Here is a 19,721-nt window from a genome sequence, read left to right as displayed (position 1 = left end):
CTTTGCTCCTTGGTTGTGTGTGTGTGTGTGTGTGTGTGTGTGTGTGTGTTGTTTTGTCGGTGCACTACGTGGCTTGAGGGATCTTAGTTCCCCAACCAGGGATTGAACCTGGGCGCCCCGTCCTGCCCCTCCATGCAGTGGAAGCCCGGGGCTAACCACTGGACCATGAGGGAATTCCCAACTGCTTTGCTCCTTGACAGTACCATCTGCAGGACTCATCTTTCTTCCCAGATATAGGAGGAGCCTTGGGGTTTGGGGAGGCTCTGGACCCTGAGAGCCCTGCAGCCAGCCTGGCTGGGACAGTGACTGAGGGAGACCGAGTCCCAGCTGGCCAGGGCTAGAGCAGGCCTGGGGCTTGGAGCCACACCCCCTCCTGCTGTGCCCCACCCCCTACCCCCCAGGTGGGTGGAATGGCCTCTTCCCCCGACACCTGCTCCGCTGACGCTGACGCATCTTCCCCAGGATGATCTTCCCCAGGATGACCTCCCCCTTTATCTGTATAAAGGCTGAGCTGTGTGCCTGTGGCTGGGTTGTGCTCCTTGCCCAGCACCCCTGCTTTTCCCTCAGGGCCTCTCTCTCCCACTCCCTTTAAAGCCCAGATCCTCAAACATTCTCAGAGGAGGGGGAGGGCACCAGGAAGTCATAGGCTTCTTTGAAAAGCACAAGCACATTGGAATATGTATTTAATTCCATCATGAGAATTAGAAGCCGCTTTACCAGGAAATAACACAACCGCATGATATGTGCAGAGAATAAAGTCAGTCACATGTGGGAGAACTAAACTGAGAATCGGTACCCGTGGATTCATCTTGCCATCTCCCAGATGGTTGAAGGCCCCTTAAATATTTAAATAAGATTCAGAGAGAAAACTTCAAGATAGAGGCAATGCCCTCCATGAACTTGATTCAGGGTCATAGACTGAGCCACCTGCAGGGCCCAGGACGGTTAGAGTTCCAGAAGCCCATGGTAGGACTGTGCTGAAGGGCCACCACCCACAGGGGGCAGTGTCGGCCACTCCTCGCCAGCCCATTAATGCAGTGAGGGAAGCAGCTCAGGACAGCCAGTCCTGATTTTCCAAGAGAGGCAGGAAGTCCAGATTTCTTTTGTGTGTGAAAATCTCCTAATTTCAAAGCTGGCAAATGAATACTGAGAGCCAAACAAAGCAAGCCTGCGCCCCCGGCTTGGGTTTTCTGGCATTTGGAGAACATCACGTTTGGATTTGCAGGGACAGCGTTTGGTCCAGGCCAGGAACTCATGTTGCTGGGGGTGGAGTTTGAGAGCCCCAGGGTGGGCTGCTGGGGCTCTGGGAGGGGGCGGGGGGGGGGTCTGGTGTTCCCCCTGAGCCAGTTGCTGAGGGAGGGCTTAGAGAGGCAGGCCCCGTGACCCCCATATTCTCTCCCCTCCCTCCCCCACCCTCACCCCTGTCAGAGGCCCCTCGGTTTGAGTCCATCATGGAGGACGTTGAGGTGGGAGCTGGAGAAACCGCTCGCTTCGCCGTGGTGGTTGAGGGGAAGCCACTGCCGGACATCATGTGGTACAAGGTCAGAGGCTGACGAAGGCGTCCATGGAGTCCGAGCTGGGGCTGGCCAGGAGCCTAGGGGGAAGGGAGGAATGATTTCCTGGGGGCGTGGGAGGGGTCAGGGGAGCCTGGACAGAGAACAGAGCAGTTGCCAGAGGTGTGATAAGGAGGAGGAAGTGGGACCCAGAGGTGCTGGTGACGCTGGGAAATAAGGGTGGAGCTGATCCTGGGTCTGAGCAAGGTCCCTAGGGCGGAGACAATGGTGGGCCCTAAGGTAGGGGTGAGACTGGGTCTCTGGCGTGGAGGTAAAGCCGGTCCCAGGCGGAGGGGAGGCCAGGCCTGGACTGGAGGTGACGGCCACCTCTGCAGGACGAGGCGCTGCTGACGGAGAGCAATCACGTGAGCTTCGTGTACGAGGAGAATGAGTGCTCCCTGGTGGTGCTCAGTGCGGGGTCCCAGGACGGAGGCGTCTACACCTGCACGGCCCGCAACCTGGCTGGCGAAGTCTCCTGCAAAGCAGAGTTGGCTGTGCACTCAGGTGGGCTGGAGTTCAAGAGGAGTAAGGCCAAGGGCTCACCCAGGAATCCCATGTGAGCGCTCTCCCACCAGGAATCACTCACCCGGCCCTTCACTCCAGACCACCACCTGCTCCAGCCCCAGCAGCGCTGCCTCGGGCGCCAGCATTCTCGCTTCTCTTCCTTCCGTGTCTTCCACCTGCCCTCCCTGTCCCAGTCTCTGCCCTCGTTCCTTCTTGCCCTCTCCACCTAACACCAGGCATCTCTCCTCAGCTCAGACAGCTATGGAGGTGGAGGGGGTCAGGGAAGACGAGGAGCGGCGAGGAAGGAGACTCAGCGACTTCTATGACATCCACCAGGAGATCGGCAGGTGTGGGGCTAGGAGGGGGTGTGGTGTCCGGGGCCCAGGGGAGGCTGGGCCTAAGGCTCAGCAACTGCCTGAGCCCTGTCCTCTCCCCATGTCCTCACCCAGGGGTGCCTTCTCCTACCTGCGGCGTGTAGTGGAGCGAAGCTCCGGCCTGGAGTTTGCAGCCAAGTTCATCCCCAGTCAGGCCAAGCCAAAGGCATCGGCGTGGCGAGAGGCCCGGCTGCTGGCCCGGCTCCAGCATGACTGCATCCTCTACTTCCATGAGGCCTTCGAGAGGCGCCGGGGACTGGTCATTGTCACCGAGCTGTATCCTGGGACAGGCTGGGTGGGTGGGGGACACATGGCCTGAATGACTGGTCCTTGTAACAGCCAATTAGCAACACGTTTCACACTTTACAAAATGGTCACATTGACAGCTGGGAGTTCTGAAGACATCTTATAAATACTTCACAGAGTGGAGTCTGGAGACTTGTGTGAAAAACATTTTTTAGCTTAAATTTACATAGCACTTGATATGTGCCTGGCAGTGTTCTCGGAGTTTTACAGATATTAATCTATTTAATCATCACGTATGCTTATCTCTTGGAATTTTATTATCCTCATTTTATAGTTGATGAAACTAAGGTATAGAGAAGTTAAGTAACTCACCCGAGGTCACACAGGTGGCAAAAGGTGCGTGATTTTTATCATGAAATGCAGTACAGTATATCTGAACATTTGCAGTGACCCCATTAATGCTTGGCTTTATTTGAGAGGCTCTTCTCATAAAGAATGGATTTTATCCTTTCATAAGAGCTATGGTTAAACAAAGTCACACTGAGGTAAGGATGCTGGATGGTTGGCTTGTCACTGCCACCTGCAGGGTGACCGTGTCCTACATGCTAGCCTCCCAGTCTGTACTGTTCGAACCCAAACCTCAGTAAAATGACAAATGATTATGTGTCGTGGGCCTTCTGGGTCATTCTCAAATAGAGTCGAGGAGTTCCATCCACAGTCAACAAAATGCTGCTCTAACTTGATCCTTATAGATACTTCACAAGGCGGGTGAGAGGAGTCTTACCCCTATTTGACACCGGAGGGAACCTAGGCTCAGAAAGGTTAGGTGACTTGCCTGAGATCCCACAGCAAGTGAGAGTTCAAGCAGGGTTGTCCCATCTAAGCACCCAGATGACAAGGGGAAGAGGGAAGGTGCGGTTGCTCACTGGTAGCAGATGTGCTTTTCGGGGAAGGAGGACCCTGTGCTGAGCTGGGACCCAACTTGAGCTCTGGGGGTGGAGGGCACTGCCTAAGGCAGGCCCAGAAGTTGGCACTGGTCACTGTTCTCCTTGATCCAGGACATAGCTGCACAGAGGAGCTGCTGGAGCGAATGGCCCGGAAACCCACCGTGTGTGAGTCTGAGGTGAGGGCAGTGGGTGGTAGGGGCCAGGTTGGGCACCAGTGTTCACCCACCTGAGCTCTGAGACCCGAGGGGTGCGTCCTGGGCATGCCATCTGTGCCCACGAATAGGCCAGGGGTGGTGTGGAGAGCACTGTTAGGTAGGCAGCAAAGCCCCCTTCCCCCATCAGAGCAGACCCCCACGCTGGGACTTAAATTGTCTTCTGAAAATTTCGGCACCCACCCTGGCCCCCAACTCTGTTGTTTCCCAGTATTCCTCACATAAAGGCTCCTCAAGCCTTACCCCAGAAGGAGCCCCATGTAGACTCTGTTCAGTCTCAATGCTCTCCTGCCATGTAGGGCAGTACAAGTTGTGCACTGCACAATTCTTTTTATTATCATGCAAATGGCGCCCTCCGATAATGGTGCTGTGCCCAACTTCTGCAGCTGTATATGGAAGCCCTGAATCTCAGTAACCCCAAACCTGTGTTTCAGCCCCCTCCACCAGCCACCTGAAGGCCACTTCCCAAGCATGGCCTGGCTTCTTGCTACAAGCCTGGTGGTGATCAAACATAATACCCCGCCCCCCCCCCCGGACTCTGGGCCTCCTGTTTCCACAGATCCGGGCCTACATGCGGCAGGTGCTAGAGGGAATATGCTACTTGCACAAGAACCGTGTGCTGCACCTGGATGTCAAGGTGAGATGAAGGTGTGGGGTGGGGCGCAGGCAGCACCTGTGGGAGCCAGGCACTGGGGTGTCCTCCCCGCTGCACTCAGCTCCCATGTCTTGCCTTGTGTCCTGCAGCCTGAGAACCTGCTGGTATGGGATGGTGTTGAGGGTGAAGAGCAGGTGAGGATCTGTGACTTCGGGAACGCTCAGAAGCTGACTCCGGGAGAGCCCCAGTACTGCCAGTATGGCACACCCGAGTTCGTGGCACCCGAGGTTGTCAACCAGACCCCTGTCTCTGGGGTCACTGACATCTGGTAACGTTGGCATACTGGGCTGCTGGGACGGGCCAGGGCAGCTTCCCTCAGTGCCATGCTGAGGGCTCGCTCAGTGGCACAGAGGAGCTTTACTAAGCCCGGATGCCTACTGTGACAGTTGGCTGGTGGCATTGCTCATGGGGGTCTCTTGCCCACATCATTACCTCCCCCTCATCCATTAGGGCTGACTCAGGGCCTCAGCCCTCACAGTCCTGGGTGCTGGGCCTCCACACCTACAGCCACCTTGTCTCCCCCAGTGAGGTAGGCACGGTCTCTTGGTCCCCAGACTCCTCTGGGCTTCCTAGGCCGGCCCTGCCATGACCCTTAAGTCCTCCAGGCATGTCGGGATCTCTGGGTTCAGGGTCCTTCCCCAAGGAGGCAGCCCGGTGCCCATTTGTCCACGGCAGTGTTCACAGGGAGGACCTTTCCTCAGTAGATCAGTGGTAGCAAGAGGACTGCTCACTTCCGGTGGGAGCTGGGCTGTCCTCTTACCCATCCACTCTCCTTTCCCCTCAGGCCCGTGGGTGTCGTCGCCTTCCTCTGGTAAGGACCCCTCTGCACTCAGGACCCCGTCTCCTAACAGTCTCGTAGCAGGCCCACCCCTAACGTTTGCAGAGCCTGGGGCAAGAGAGAAGTTGGGGGCCTGCAGCCTGCCTCTTCTCTTCCTCACCCTGGTTCCTTCCTGCACTGGGAGGGGCCTCACATGCATGAATGTGGATACCCAGACTGAGTATCCAAGCTCTGTCCGCCACCACACGCCTCCATAAGGGGTGGGCACACGCGGCGTGCTTGGGAGGCCAGTGCCGGCTCAGTGCAATTTGGGCAGGGAACTAGTCCAGAGCGTGGGCTGCGAAGGGAAGGCCCAGGCTCCGGGGGCATATCCCCTTGGCACAGGCTCCTCACCTCAGGGACAGGCCGCGGCTGGAGGAGGGCTGGAACAGGTCCTCTAGAGCACGGGCCTGGGATAAGGACCCGGTGGCCCAGGTCTCAAGACAGTACTGCCTCCTTGCCCATTCAGGGGATCGAGTAGGGGCAGGACAGGCAAAACTCTGCAAGATTCTGCCCAGATTCACCCAGCCTCCGCCTGTCCCCGGCCCTGTGCTCCCACTGGCACCCCACTTTGTCTCATCTCAGCCCCGGGGCCCACCTCTCACTCCAGCCATCTCCACCCCCGCAGCCTGACGGGAATCTCTCCGTTTGTCGGGGAGAACGATCGGACAACATTGATGAACATCCGAAACTACAACGTGGCCTTCGAGGAGACCACGTTCCTGAGCCTGAGCAGGGAGGCCCGGGGCTTCCTCATCAAAGTGCTGGTGCAGGACCGGCTGTGAGTACGAGGCCCGAGGAGCCTCCCCCGTGCAGAGTCCCCTCACGCCGCCCCTACTCCTGCCCAAGCCTCCGCCCATAGACAGTCAATCCCCCAACTCCTTAGGGGCCCCGCTTTCCCAAACATTTATTGAATGAATGAATGAATGAATGATAAATCCCTTCTTAATTCTCTTTCCTTTGCAGGAGGCCTACCGCAGAGGAGACCCTAGAACATCCTTGGTTTAAAGTGAGTCTTGTCTTGCAAAATGGTGATAGAAGAGGTGGAAGGGGTGAGAACGTTATTAACAGCTCCATTTTATTGAGTCCCTAGTGTGTACAGTAACCATGATATACATTTTATTTACATATGATCTGTTAGCCTGACAATAGCTCTACAAAGGAAGGTATGATCACTCCCCTTTTGCTGATAAGGAAACTGAGGCTCAGCTTGGGGTATCATGGACTCCAAGGCACAGGTCTGGACCCCCACCCCTCATCCTAGGGATGCAGTGTTCTCCCTGGCTTTCGAGAGCAGCCCCAGTCCTCCTCACTCCTGTGGCTCACCTCCATCCTGCCGTGGTCCCACACACTGTGCTTCGTGGGTGGCCTGGCTGTCTTGTCCTCTTGGCTTTTTTTTTGTTTTTTTTTTTTTTTTTGCGGTACGCGGGCCTCTCACTGTTGTGGCCCCTCCCGTTGCGGAGCACAGGCTCCGGACGCGCAGGCTCAGCGGCCATGGCTCACGGGCCCAGCCGCTCTGCGGCATGTGGGATCCTCCCGGACCGGGGCACGAAGCCGTGTCCCCTGCCTCGGCAGGCGGACTCTCAACCACTGCGCCACCAGGGAAGCCCGTCCTCTTGGTTTTGAACTCCCTATGGCGGAGTTCTCACTCATCTTCAAATTCCAGCACTGCAGGGCACAGCGCCAGGCAGAGGGAGGGGTTCAGCAAATGACCCAGAAAGAGCGACTGAACAAACCATCCAGGGAGCATTGTGCTGGGTGAACAGAAGGCTGAGGTCATTCTGGTATCTGTCCTTGGAGTACAAGCCTGGTCGCTCAGATCAGAAATGAGCTCTGAAAAGGTGGCTGAGGGAAGCATCTGAGGTCTGGCCCCCCAGGGCTCCAGATAGATGTCTGGGGCACTGTCTCTACATGGAGACAGATGGTGAGCTGGGGAGCAGGGTTCAAGCTGGGGGCCTGAGCACGGGCCTCCCAGGGCAGCCAGTGTACCAGGACAGGGCCTTGAGCCCTGGCGTAAGCTCTGAAGCCTGGGAGCCACCGATTTCCTGCCTCTCCGTCCACACGTGGGAACCTTGACTGTGGGAGGTGTTGTGACAGATACCCTGGGAAAGGGAGCCCCAGGAGCCCAGACTCGACGCTGCTCTGTCTACTGTCCCCTCCTGTGGACGTTGTCTCTCCATTGCCAAACCTGGAAGCTTAGGGTTGACAGAGGACTTTCTCTCAGGCCCTCTTTCTTGGTTTACAGGCACAGGCAAGGGGCGCAGAGGTGAGCACGGATCACTTAAAGCTGTTCCTCTCCCGGCGGAGATGGCAGGTGAGTTTGCCTGGGACCTGCTCTGTGGCTTCATCTTCTCATTCTACAGCCTCCTCTCTCTAACCCTGCTTTTTCTGTCAGGTGCCTTCACTTCTGCTCATCTGTCTTGATCCACCTTTTAATTCTCTCAGCCCCCACTTCTGCCTGCCGTAGGCCTTCTCCCCCGGGGATGAGGTGGGCCTGAGCGGGTCCGTTTGGCCCCATGAGTCCCTCAGGTCTGACTCTAGTGCCCTGTCTCCAGCGCTCCCAGATCAGCTACAAGTGCCACCTGGTGCTGCGCCCTATCCCTGAGCTGCTGCGGGCACCCCCGGAGCGGGTGTGGGTGGCCGTACCCAGAAGACCACCCCCTAGTGGAGGGCTGTCGTCGTCCTCCGATTCTGAAGAGGAAGAGCTGGAGGAGCTGCCCTCAGTGCCCCGGCCACTGCAGCCTGAGTTCTCGGGCTCCCGGGTGTCCCTCACTGACATTCCCACTGAGGATGAGGCCCTGGGCGCCCCAGAGGCTGGGGCCGCCACCCCCATGGACTGGCAGGAGCAAGGAAAGGCCCCTTCTCAGGACCAGGAGGCCCCCAGCCCTCAGGTCCTCCCCTCCCCAGGCCAGGAGCCCAGCCCCCGGCGGGGAGAGCTCCGGAGGGGCAGCTCGGCTGAGAGCGCCCTGCCCCGGGCCGGGCCGAGGGAGCCGGGCCGGGGCCTGCACAAGGCAGCGTCTGTAGAGCTGCCGCAGCGCCGAAGCCCCAGCCCGGGGGCCACCCGCCTGACCCGAGGAGGCCTGGGTGAGGGCGAGTATGCCCAGAGGCTGCAGGCCCTGCGTCAGCGGCTGCTGCGGGGCGGCCCTGAGGATGGCAAGGTCAGCGGCCTAAGGGGCCCCCTGCTGGAGAGCCTGGGGGGCCGTGCCCGGGACCCCCGGCTGGCTCGGGCGGCCTCCAGCGAGGCAGCGCCCCACCACCAGCACCCGCCCGAGACCCGGGGCCTGCAGAAGAGCAGCAGCTTCTCGCAGGCTGAGGCGGAGCCCGGGGGCCGGCACCGCCGAGCTGGGGCGCCCCTCGAGATCCCCGTGGCCCGGCTGGGGGCCCGCAGGCTGCAGGAGTCTCCCTCCTTGTCCGCCCTCAGCGAGGCCCAGCTACCTAGCCCGGTGCGGCCCAGTGCCCCTAAGGCTTCAGAACCTCCTGTCGCCACACCCAGTGATGCTGCACAGCCCTCGGCACCCCAGCCTGCCCGAGAGAAGGCCCCAGAGTCCACGCCAGAACCAGCCCCCAAGCCTACACAGCCCCCTCTAGCTCCGCAAACCCTAGCGCCCCCCCTCACACCCTATGCCCAGATCATGCAGTCGCTCCAGCTGTCAGGCCACGCGCAAGGCCCCCCGCAGGGCCCTGTCGCATCGCCGTCGAAGCCCAAGCCCCACGCGGCTGTGTTCGCCAGGGTGGCCTCCCCACCTCCGGGAGCCTCCGAGAAGCGCCTGCCTTCGGCCGGGGCTCCGCCAGGGCCAGCCGAGAAAGCCCGGGTCCCTACGGTGCCCCGCAGGCCAGGGAGCAGTCTCAGCAGCAGCATCGAGAACCTGGAGTCGGAGGCCGTGTTCGAAGCCAAGTTCAAGCGCAGCCGTGAGTCGCCCCTGTCGCGGGGGCTGCGGCTGCTGAGCCGCTCGCGCTCTGAGGAGCGCGGCCTCTTCCGCGGCGCGGAGGAGGAGGACGGCATGTACCGGCCCAGCCCAGCGGGAACGCCGCTGGAGCTGGTGCGACGGCCTGAGCGCTCCCGCTCCGTGCAGGACCTCAGGGCGGTCGGGGAGCCGGGCCTCGTCCGCCGCCTCTCGCTGTCGCTGTCCCAGCGCCTGCGGCGGACGCCACCCGCGCAGCGCCACCCGGCCTGGGAGGCCCGCGGTGGGGATGGGGAGAGCTCAGAGGGCGGCAGCTCGGCGCGGGGCTCCCCGGTACCGGCGGTGCGCAGGAGGCTCAGCTCCACGCTGGAGCGGCTGTCGAGCCGCTTGCAGCGCAGCGGCAGCAGCGAGGACTCCGGGGGCTCGTCGGTCCGTAGCACGCCGCTGTTCAGCCGGCTGCGCAGGGCCACGTCCGAGGGCGAGAGTCTGCGGCGCCTGGGCCTCGCGCACAACCAGCTGGCCGCCCAGGCCGGCGCCACCACGCCTTCCGCGGAGTCCCTGGGCTCCGAGGCCAGCGCCACGTCGGGCTCCTCAGGTGAGGAGGGGCCCAGCGGGAGAGTGGAGGGCGAATGTGTGAACGAGTGTGTTTGGAGTGCGGGTGTGGGGCTGGGATGACAGGTGCGCTGGAGGGACGCTCTGGGAGAAGGAGAGGGCGGGGGACACCCACCGCAAAGAGGCTCAGGCGTTTCTGGAGGCCCTGAGGACGGAACTGGCAGGGCTGGGCTGACGCGAGGCCGAGGGGCAGAGGCTGGTGTGGGAACAGGCTAGGGTCGGGGCCAGAAGTTCTCTGTTCTCTCGTACCGGCTGGGCAGGTGCTCATGGGCCTGGTTCTTAACAGCTCCTGCAGAAAGCCGAAGACGCCTGCGCTGGGGCCTCTCTCGGCTGCGGAAGGACAAGGAGTTGTCACAGCCAAACCTCTCTGGCAGTGTCCAGGAGAATTTGGGTCACCAGTATGTGCGCAGTGAGTCAGGTAATAGAGGCCTGCTTGGTGAGTATTCCCCTTTGAGCCGCCGGGAGGGTGGGGAGATGGCCCGCGTTGGGGGAGCCCTGGCAGCGGTGGAGGGAGCCTGGAGTCAGGAAACGACAACAACCACAGTAATAGCAGCAGCTACTGTTAATTAGCAATGCCAGGCGTCCCATTAAGCACTTCATAAGCATTGCCTCACAACCCTCCCACATTGCTTAGGAACTCTTCTTGTCATCTCCCTGTCTTACAGGTGAGGGGACAGAGGCTTAGCCATGCTAAGTAGCTTGTCCAAGTCACAGAGCTGGTAGGGCTGGACTGTATGACCCTGTGCAGTCAGAGCCCACAAGTCGCTTCACGACATCGTACTAATGCCTTTCTTTGGCCAGCCTCCTCCCCAGAAGGTCTCTGTCACTGGGTGTGATACTGACAGAGCTTGGGATAGGGCTCCCTGCCTCTCAGCCCCCCTGCAGATGTGTGTATGCGTGAACATGCTCCCAAAGACACCCTTTCTCTCCCAGCCTAGAGGCCCGCAATCTGGACTGTGCCTCCAAGCTTCCATTTCTCTGTAGCCCCAAACACCCAATCACCCCTCCCTGTCCCCTCTGCCCCTACAGAAGGCACTTCGCACAGATAAGCAGCCTCCAGGGCTCTTTGCTGGGGGGAGGGACACCTGAGATATGCTCTGGTCCGTTTCTCTTGCCACTTGTCCTGGGGCTGCAGGGAGGGAGGTATTCTCCACCTGGGTCACCTCAGTCCTCTACCTGAAAGGGGGGTGTTGACAAGCAAAGGTTCAGGAGGCCAGGGTTTCCAGACCAGCCTGCAGAAAGCAGCAGGCCCACCAAACCGGGCTGCGAGCAGGACCTTTATCAGTCACCATCTGTTCTCCTCCAGTTTCCGATAAAACTCCTCAGAACTGTCCCAGACGTGCCTCAGCCAGGCTTGCTACTGGACACATAACCGTGTCTCGCCTTGGTCAGGGGAGCCAGGACATCTCACTTGAGGCAGTAGACGGTGGGGCTCTAGTGAGGGAACAGGAGGGAGGGAGGCCAGCTGGTGGGGGCAGTGGTGGAGAAGGAGCGGGCAGAGAGAGAGGGAAGCCAGCACTGCGGCCTGGGGACAGCTGATCCCTTCCCACCTGGGGCCTCCCTCCCACCTCCGTTTTGCTTGTGCTGCTGATTCCTTGCCGAGGAGAGGCCGTGTCCCATTACTTCATCCTCTCCCCCCTCCCCGCAGGAGGAAGGCCCCATGTCCACTTTACCAACTAGGGCTGGCCCCTGGGGAGATGGGGGTGGGACTGGCAGAGCTGGGCCAGGGTCACCTTTCACCTCTCCTCCTCGGCTTCCTCTCTCTCCCCGCTACCCAGTACCCTCACTTGGTCTGAAGGCAGCCCACTGACGAAACTATATTCACTTTATGTTATTGGAGCCTCGGTGTGGGACCCCTCCTTGGGGAACACTGGGGTACAGTGGGAGAGGGGGCACGCTGCTGTCCTGATCACCCACTTCTGCAGATCCTCTTCGGCCCAGTTCATCCGTGCCCTACTCCCTCCTGATTCCGCAGACAGGCAGCAGCTGGGGCTCCCAGGGGTATCTACCTCTCAGCTCTTTCTGCCCACGTGAAAGAAATCCACCCCCACCCCCACCCCCACCCCACCCCGCCATCCCTGGACCAGAATGGGATTTTTCTAAAAAGACATTCCCAGGGAGCAGGAGTGCAAATCCTCATGGCACTAAGGAGCCACAGGCCAGCAAAGATGTTGGCCGCTCGCAGCCCTGCCGTGGGCCCATTCACCAGCCAGCTGTGAAGCCAGCTTTGCTGAAACAGCCTCTTCCCACGGGGGTCTGTGCTTGGCTTCTGTACTGGGCATATTAACAAGATAATAACAACAACAATAGAAGCTAACACCTTCGAGCATTTATTATATGTTAGACATCTGCTAAGCGTTTTACGTGCCTCTTTGAATTCTCATAACAACCCTCTGAGCTGGGTGTTATTATTTTCCTCAATTTACAGACAGGGTCCAAGGCCATGCAGATATTGTCTCTTTCCCCTTCAAAAGCTCTCACCACTTAGCTGACCTGAGGGAGTGCGTAGAAGGTCTGGGACGGGCTCCCCAGACCCCAGGGGGCGTGAGGGATGAGGGAGACGGACACACGTTGTTCGGGGTCTGCCCCGGGTTTGCCTTGGCTTCGGGTCTTTTGAGATGGCACGTTTTGACTGAACATTTGTTCACTCCTGGGAGTCTCAGCTCAGGTCGCCAGCTCCTGTCACTTGCCCTACGGTGCCCCAGAAGTAATAGGTATTACAGGAGCTTAACCACTGTAGTTTTTCAATATTTGGTTTTGTTTTATCTAATAAGTGCTTACAGAGCACTTACTTAGTGCCAGGCCCTGCTCAAAGTGACCTACAAACATACGAGGAGCAGCGACCAAGCATCTTCAATGGTCAGTAAAAGATAATTCTGCACACAGTGAGTGCCTGGGAAACTGATGCTTGCCCCAAAGGAGATTCTCAAAGGCAAGGCCTTCTACTTCCCCCCTCTGACTGGGAAGAGATGGCCTTTCAGTCTGCTCCCCGAAGGCAGCGCCAGCTCTCACGTGCATCCATCCTCCCGTCGCTCAGCAGCGAGTGAGCCAGGGGCCCCGCAGACCCAGGGCAATCTTTGCTCTCCCTCCAGACTTCCCCCCGGTCTTCCACATCAAACTCAAGGACCAGGTGCTGCTGGAGGGAGAGGCAGCCACCCTGCTCTGCCTGCCGGCGGCCTGCCCTGCGCCCCACATCTCCTGGATGAAAGGTGAGGCGATCACTTCTCTCCCAAGGCCAGGGGATGTTCAGTGGGAAGTGGCAGCCGGGGGTGCCCAGAGGGGGGCTTCACTCAGCAGCCTCTTCCTGCTCCTCCTTTGCCCCCAGACAAGCAGTCCCTGCGGTCCGAGCCCTCAGTGATCATCGTGTCCTGCAAAGACGGCCGGCAGCTGCTGAGCATCCCCCGGGCAGGCAGGCGGCACGCCGGCCTCTACGAGTGCTCAGCCACCAACGTCCTGGGCAGCACCACCAGCTCCTGTACCGTGGCTGTGGCCCGTGAGCCCGGGGCAGGGACCAAGGGGGCTGTGATGGGAGATGGGCCCTAAGCTAAGGCACAGGGGCTCACTGTGGCTCCCTTTCTCTTGCCAGGCATCCCAGGGAAGCTAGCTCCTCCCGAGGTGCCCCAGACCTACCAGGACACGGCGCTGGTGCTCTGGAAGCCAGGAGACAGCAGGGCACCTTGCACGTACACGCTGGAGCAGCGGGTAGATGGTGAGGGACCAACAGCCTGGTGGGGGTGGTTAGGGAGGGTGGGTGGAAGGCAGAGAAGCTGGGGAGACGAGTGCCTTCCCCGGGCACAGGTCCCCAGGCTCCTCACAGATGGCACTGGGAGCTTGGGCCACCCCTTCTGTGGCCTCAGCCCCTCCCCCATGCTGCCTGTAGGCGAGTCTTCCTGGCATCCCGTGAGCTCGGGCATCCCTGACTGTTACTACAACGTGACCCACCTACCAGTTGGCATGACTGTGAGGTTTCGTGTGGCCTGTGCCAACCGCGCTGGGCAAGGGCCTTTCAGCGGCCCTTCTGACAAGGTCCTCGTCAGGGGCATGCGAGGTCAGTGGGACAGGGTGGGGGATGTCCAGCGAGGGCAGGGGACCCTGAGTCCAGGGTCCACCCCCTCCTTGGAACACCCGGTTTTGCCCTTGGGGCACCGCGGTGATGATTTTCTCTGTCTCCACTTAGACGCCTCAGCTCTGCCATCTGCTGCTCACAGAGATGCCCCTGTTACCTCAGGGCCAGCCAGGGCCCCGCCTCCTGACTCTCCTACCTCACTGGCCCCTTCACTGAGCCCCTCCCCAGCTCCTGCCCCCCCAGGCCCCCAGTCAGCCCTTCTCAGCCCCTCATCTTCCCCAGCACCCCCCAGCCAGGCCTTGTCCTCACTCAAGGCTGTGGGTCCACCACCCCAAACCCCCGCACGAAAGCACAGGGGCCTGCAGGCTGCCCAGCAAGTAGAAGCTACCCCACCCAGTGCCCAGGTCTCCCCGAGTGAGCCCAAGTCTTCCGTCCCTGACACTGGGACCCCGACCACAGCTTCCACCTCTCAAGGGGTGAAAACAGCATCTTCCTCAACTCCCCTGTATATGGTGACCTCCTTTGTGTCTGCACCACCAGCCCCCGAGCCCCCAGCCCCCGAGCCCCCTCCTGAGCCCACCAAGGTGACTGTGCAGAGCCTCAGCCTGGCCAAGGACGTGGTCAGCTCCCCTGGGGGTGGTCCCCCCAGTGCTCCCAGGCCAGAGGGCACCACTCTTCGAAAGGGCCCCCCTCAGAAACCCTACACCTTCCTGGAGGAGAAGGCCAGGCAAGCATGGCCAGGGCTGGGGAAGGGAAGGAGGACAGAGGCGGGGAGCGTGTGGAACTTAGGCAGCACAGGGATTTGGAGAGGAGACCAGCCTGCTGGGGCCTGGGGAGGGGGCAGGGAGCCGGGACAGGGGACGAGATCTGGGTCCTTAGCATGATTAAGTTCAGATTTTCTCTGTGCCAGGCCCCGTGCTAAGCGCTTTGGCCATATGATCTCATTTAATATTTACAACTGAGAGGGAGACACTGCATTATTCCATTCCACAGATGGGAACACTGAGGTTGGAGAGGTTATGGGATTTGCCTGAGGTACTGAGCCAGTTAGTGGCGGAGCTGGGGCTCAAACCCAGGTTCCTGGGATTGAACTCCAGAGCCCACCCTGGGAACCACAGCATTCTTGCCCCCAGCCGTCGCTGCTACTCCCTGCTTAGCCCACAGAATGCAAGTGTTCCCCTCTCTCCTCTGAGCCTATGACATGCCCCCCAACACACAGGGGCCGCTTTGGAGTAGTGCGCGCTTGCAGGGAGAATGCCACCGGGCGAACGTTCGTGGCCAAGATCGTGCCCTATGTGGCCGAGGGCAAGCGGCGGGTCCTGCAGGAGTACGAAGTGCTGCGGGCGCTGCATCACGAGCGGCTCATGTCCCTGCACGAGGCCTACATCACCCCACGTTACCTCGTGCTCATCGCTGAGAGCTGCGGCAACCGGGAACTCCTTTGTGGGCTCAGCGACAGGTAGCTGGGCATTCTGGGGGAGCAGGAATCAAGGATGGGGGGAGCTGAGCTGGGATATCACCTGACCCACCCCCGCCACCCCTCTAGGTTCCGGTATTCAGAGGACGACGTGGCCACCTACGTGGTGCAGCTGCTACAAGGCCTGGACTATCTCCATGGCCGCCATGTGCTGCATCTGGACATCAAACCAGACAACCTGCTCCTGGCCCCTGACAACGCCCTTAAGATCGTGGACTTTGGCAGCGCCCAGCCCTACAACCCCCAGGCTCTGCGGCCCCTTGGCCACCGCACGGGCACGCTGGAGTTCATGGGTGAGGGCACCATGCCAGCCGGGGGGGAGGTGGGGTACTGCCAAAGGGGCAGCAGCCAGGGCTCACCCCACTTCACTCACCTGTGTGCCATTTATTGAGTGCTTACTGTATGCAAACAATGAATTAAGTCCTTTCCATGGACTTTTTTCAGCTTCTCTTTATAACAGCCCTGGCGATTGGCATAATATTACCCCTATTTTACAGATGAGGAAACAGAGGCGCCATGAGGTATTTGTTCAATATCAGACAGTTATAAATGGTAGCGCCAGGACTTGATAAAGCTAGAAAGACAGGAGAATCAATGATTAATTTACGTAAAAAAGGGAAACCAGCTACCATTTAGCTACCTGCTAAATACTTTCTGTTTGTCATCTCCATTTGAGTAATTCTGCAAGCCACACTTTACAGATGAGAAGATGGAGAGCCAGACAGGTTTCGTACATTGCCCAGGGTCCTGTCGCTAGAAGGGGCAGGCTGGGATTAGAGCCAGCCAGGCTGATTTCAAAGGTGCTTAATCTTGGTGTGGGCCACACCCTTTGTGAATGGGCGCCCACCTTCGGAGCTGATCCAGGAGAACTTGTGACCCTGGTTCTTAGCTCCTCTGCAGTTCTGGGGACCACCCACCATTCAGTGCCTGGGCTGATTCCTCAGGTGCCCCACATCTCCCCCAGGGGCCTCCTCTGCCTCTCCCTGGTCCCTTGCCACCAGGAAGCTGGTTCAACTTGGCCTCTTGTCTCCTGTCAGCTCCTGAGATGGTAAAGGGAGACCCCATCGGCTCTGCCACGGACATCTGGGGAGTGGGTGTGCTCACTTACATCATGTGAGTGCCCCCCAGGACCCACCCTCTGCCTGTACCCTCCCCCCCCGCCTCCCCAGCCACGCATGCATGTGCATACTCGTGCGCGCACACACACACACGCACATATACATACGAGTACCCAGGTGGGGGTAGCCTTGTCCCCGAGCGCTGTGCCCCTAAGAACCTCCACACTAACGTCCCCCTGGACCTGTGAGTTGACCCTCAGTCTGCATCTGTCAACTGAACTGTCTCCTCCACAGGCTCAGTGGACGCTCCCCGTTCTATGAGCCAGACCCCCAGGAAACGGAGGCTCGCATTGTGGGGGGCCGCTTTGATGCCTTCCAGCTGTACCCCAACACGTCCCAGAGCGCCACCCTTTTCTTGCGAAAGGTCCTCTCAGTGCATCCCTGGTGAGTGGGTCCCACACCTGCCAACCTCCCAGCATTACGTGCCTCTGGCCGCAGACTGCCTTGGCCCAGCCCATGCCTAAGCCCCCACCTCCTCCCCCGCCCCAGTAATACACGGCTGCTACTACTACTACTACTTTTCCTACTCCTACCCCTCCTAAGTGGCTGCACTACCACCATTTAAAGCCCATAACAGGGGCTGCCCTGGTGGCGCAGTGGTTGAGAGTCCGCCTGCCGATGCAGGGGACACGGGTTCGTGCCCCGGTCCGGGAAGATCCCACATGCCGCGGAGCGGCTGGGCCCGTGAGCCATGGCCGCTGAGCCTGCGCGTCCGGAGCCTGTGCTCCGCAATGGGAGAGGGCACAACAGTGAGAGGCCTGCGTACTGCAAAAAAAAAAAAAAAAAGCCCATAACAGCCCTATGATGTAGGCAGAATCACTGTCCCCATTTCAGAGACTGGGAAACTGAGTCCCAGAGTTGTCTAAGCTCACTCACTAGGGGCAAAGCCCTCTGGGAGGGTGGGGCCCCTCCCTGCTCTGGGAGCCGTGCCTGCAGGCTCACTGTCCCTGGCTTCCCCTGGCAGGAGCCGGCCCTCCCTGCAGGACTGCCTAGCCCACCCATGGCTGCAGGACGCCTACCTGATGAAGCTGCGCCGCCAGACGCTCACCTTCACCACCAATCGGCTCAAGGAGTTCCTGGGCGAGCAGCAGCGCCGGCGGGCCGAGGCTGCCACCCGTCACAAGGTGCTGCTCCGCTCCTACCCAGGCAACCCCTAGTGGCTCGGACCACAGCCCGGCCTCGGGCTTCGACTCTGGGTTCCTGCTGACGCCCCCTGGACATTCCAGGGCCCACACTGAGCCGGGTGGGCCCGGGGCTTTGGACACCAGCAGCAGCAACATCCGGCCGGGCTATTACCTCATGGACCTGCGGGGACAGAGACCCCGGGCTTTGGCCAATGCCACCCGGCCAGAGGCAGAGTGGGAGACCCGTTGTCCAGGCTGGGTGGGGTCAGGAACAGGAAGGGGGGCAAGAAGGGAACAGGCAAGTGACGAGGAAAAGAAGATGAGGAATAGGGAAGGGGAGACTGTCGGAAAGTTCTGGGGGAGGGAGACAGTGCATCTGCGGGAGAACCAACCCAGGAGGGTGGGAGTGGCTGAAGAGGAGGAAAAGCGGGGAGACCAGGCTGTCTACAGGCCATGGGCTGGGAGTGTCAGTGAAGCAGGAACAGGACATGTAGACGGTGCCAGGAAGCCAGAGCCAGTATGTGAGAGAGGGCAGTGAGGTGGGGGAGGGAGAGGAGAGCCAACTCAGGTGGGGCTGGGGTGGCCAGCTGCCAGCATCCCCAGAAGGAGAAGCATGGAGGGCTGGAGGCTGGAAGTAGTGGTCTCTTGAGCCAGCGCTCTCCTGTCCCAGTGGATGCAGCTCTGGGCACTGTGCTGGCCCGAGGATGTTCTCATCACCTCTCCGTGGCCTTCGCCCTTCTGCCCATTAATATTTATTTATTTATTGACTTTTATGAAGTCTCTCTGCCATCCAATCCCTACCGCCTATGTTGTCCTGACCATCCCCGAAGCCATTCAGCTGTCTGTGCAGCTGTCTGTCTGTCTGTCTGTCACAAGGAAAATAAAAACAGCAAGCAGCAGGACCTATGTGTGTGGTCTATGGGGAGGGATGGCTAGGGGTACAGGGGGTGCACGATGCTGGGGGTACTGGGACAGGGGCATTCCAGCCTTCTCCAGGCCAGTGAGAGCCAAGGTATACTAGCTATAGCACCTTGGGACCTTCCTACCCCACCCCTTGACCCTCCTGGCCCCTCACGTCTCCCTTATTCCTAGAGGGAGGAAAGATGTAGGTCTGTATCTCCATCTAAAGTTTCTGGAATCCTGGCAGGACCACTGAATCCCCACCACCGCCCTCTAACCAGACGGGCGGCCCCCACCTCTTCTCACATGTTCCATCATCACAGCTGGGAGGATGCTGGGCTCTGGAATGGACCAGCCCACACCCCAATCCAGGCTCAGCCTTCTGCACTCTGCCCAGGAGACAGGGCAGCTCTGGTCCTGACCCCTGGGGCAGAGGGGGTTTCATCATGATGATTGGTCAGAGCAGGACGTGTAAAGAGCTCTAGAGGAAACCAGGACAGGCCCACGTGCCCACGCTCTCAGTGTTGCACCGATCAGGACACGTGGGGTACCAGCAGCGCGGGGCAGCTGTGAGCGCTCTGGTTGGCGTGTCTGCTGTGATGGGGCTGTAGACGAGCATTTTCCTAGGGCCCAGGGACACTCAGTCTGGACCTTCTTAGTCCCATGGCAAGCCAGGGTTCCGCTGGGGGCTAAGGGGCCTTGACTCTAAGTGCCCTCTGCGGTGCCACGGAAGGGTCACTGGGTCCTATAACTGAGCTGCCCTGCCCTGAGGTGGGGGGAGGGGGAGCCAGTTCTTGTGTCCAGAGGGACTTTTCCCCACGCCCCTCCTCCCATTGCAACTCTGCTCTTGGCAATGTAAAAGGAATAAAGGCTTTCACCATGAGCAGAGGGACCTGGTGCTGGTGTGTTGCTGATTGAGGTTGAGGGCCTCTTGGATGTAGCCCAAGCAACCCTTTGCCCAGCCCACCCCAGTCTCTCTGGCTTCCCAGGACCCCAGGGAAGAGGCAAACCCCATCATCATAAAATAAGAGGATATTAAAGCCAGCTGGAAGAGGCCAGAGGGACACTTTTCCCACCTGCCATTTTAGCGATGAAGATATGCAGTTTGCCTGCAAGAAGCTCTAATCCCCTACACACTGCAAATGTTTTCATATAAAAATCAGGTGCCTGAACTCATGTCTTGATAAATGGTAAAATTCTTCTCCCCCCTCTGA

At 59.6% G+C, this 19,721-nt stretch overlaps 1 protein-coding gene across 7 annotated transcripts in view; it reads left to right on the top strand.

The window, feature by feature from the left end:
• The window catches only part of SPEG (striated muscle enriched protein kinase), a 49,158-nt gene extending 30,649 nt beyond the window's left edge, over positions 1-18,509 (top strand). For 6 of the 7 annotated variants that reach the window (XM_032636784.1, XM_032636781.1, XM_032636787.1 and 3 more), the window contains 23 exons: positions 1,429-1,541; positions 1,889-2,057; positions 2,308-2,404; positions 2,507-2,707; positions 3,743-3,800; positions 4,396-4,473; positions 4,581-4,759; positions 5,276-5,302; positions 5,937-6,089; positions 6,275-6,317; positions 7,554-7,622; positions 7,864-9,805; positions 10,109-10,240; positions 12,915-13,031; positions 13,148-13,315; positions 13,409-13,531; positions 13,703-13,870; positions 14,000-14,615; positions 15,108-15,347; positions 15,435-15,658; positions 16,403-16,478; positions 16,718-16,867; positions 17,448-18,509. In XM_032636784.1, coding sequence (XP_032492675.1) covers positions 1,429-1,541; positions 1,889-2,057; positions 2,308-2,404; positions 2,507-2,707; positions 3,743-3,800; positions 4,396-4,473; positions 4,581-4,759; positions 5,276-5,302; positions 5,937-6,089; positions 6,275-6,317; positions 7,554-7,622; positions 7,864-9,805; positions 10,109-10,240; positions 12,915-13,031; positions 13,148-13,315; positions 13,409-13,531; positions 13,703-13,870; positions 14,000-14,615; positions 15,108-15,347; positions 15,435-15,658; positions 16,403-16,478; positions 16,718-16,867; positions 17,448-17,640 — 5,336 coding nt within the window. In that variant the 3' untranslated portion in view covers positions 17,641-18,509. The remainder of the gene's footprint in view (positions 1-1,428; positions 1,542-1,888; positions 2,058-2,307; positions 2,405-2,506; positions 2,708-3,742; positions 3,801-4,395; positions 4,474-4,580; positions 4,760-5,275; positions 5,303-5,936; positions 6,090-6,274; positions 6,318-7,553; positions 7,623-7,863; positions 9,806-10,108; positions 10,241-12,914; positions 13,032-13,147; positions 13,316-13,408; positions 13,532-13,702; positions 13,871-13,999; positions 14,616-15,107; positions 15,348-15,434; positions 15,659-16,402; positions 16,479-16,717; positions 16,868-17,447) is intronic. The other variant, XM_032636783.1, reaches the window with a different exon arrangement.
• The last annotated feature ends 1,212 nt before the right edge of the window (positions 18,510-19,721 follow it).

The sequence above is a fragment of the Phocoena sinus genome, chromosome 7 (assembly GCF_008692025.1).
Source record: "Phocoena sinus isolate mPhoSin1 chromosome 7, mPhoSin1.pri, whole genome shotgun sequence".
In the NCBI taxonomy this organism is placed as follows: domain Eukaryota; kingdom Metazoa; phylum Chordata; class Mammalia; order Artiodactyla; family Phocoenidae; genus Phocoena; species Phocoena sinus.
The sequence above is the reverse complement of the archived record's forward strand: the minus strand, read 5'-3'. Positions and strand labels throughout refer to the sequence as shown.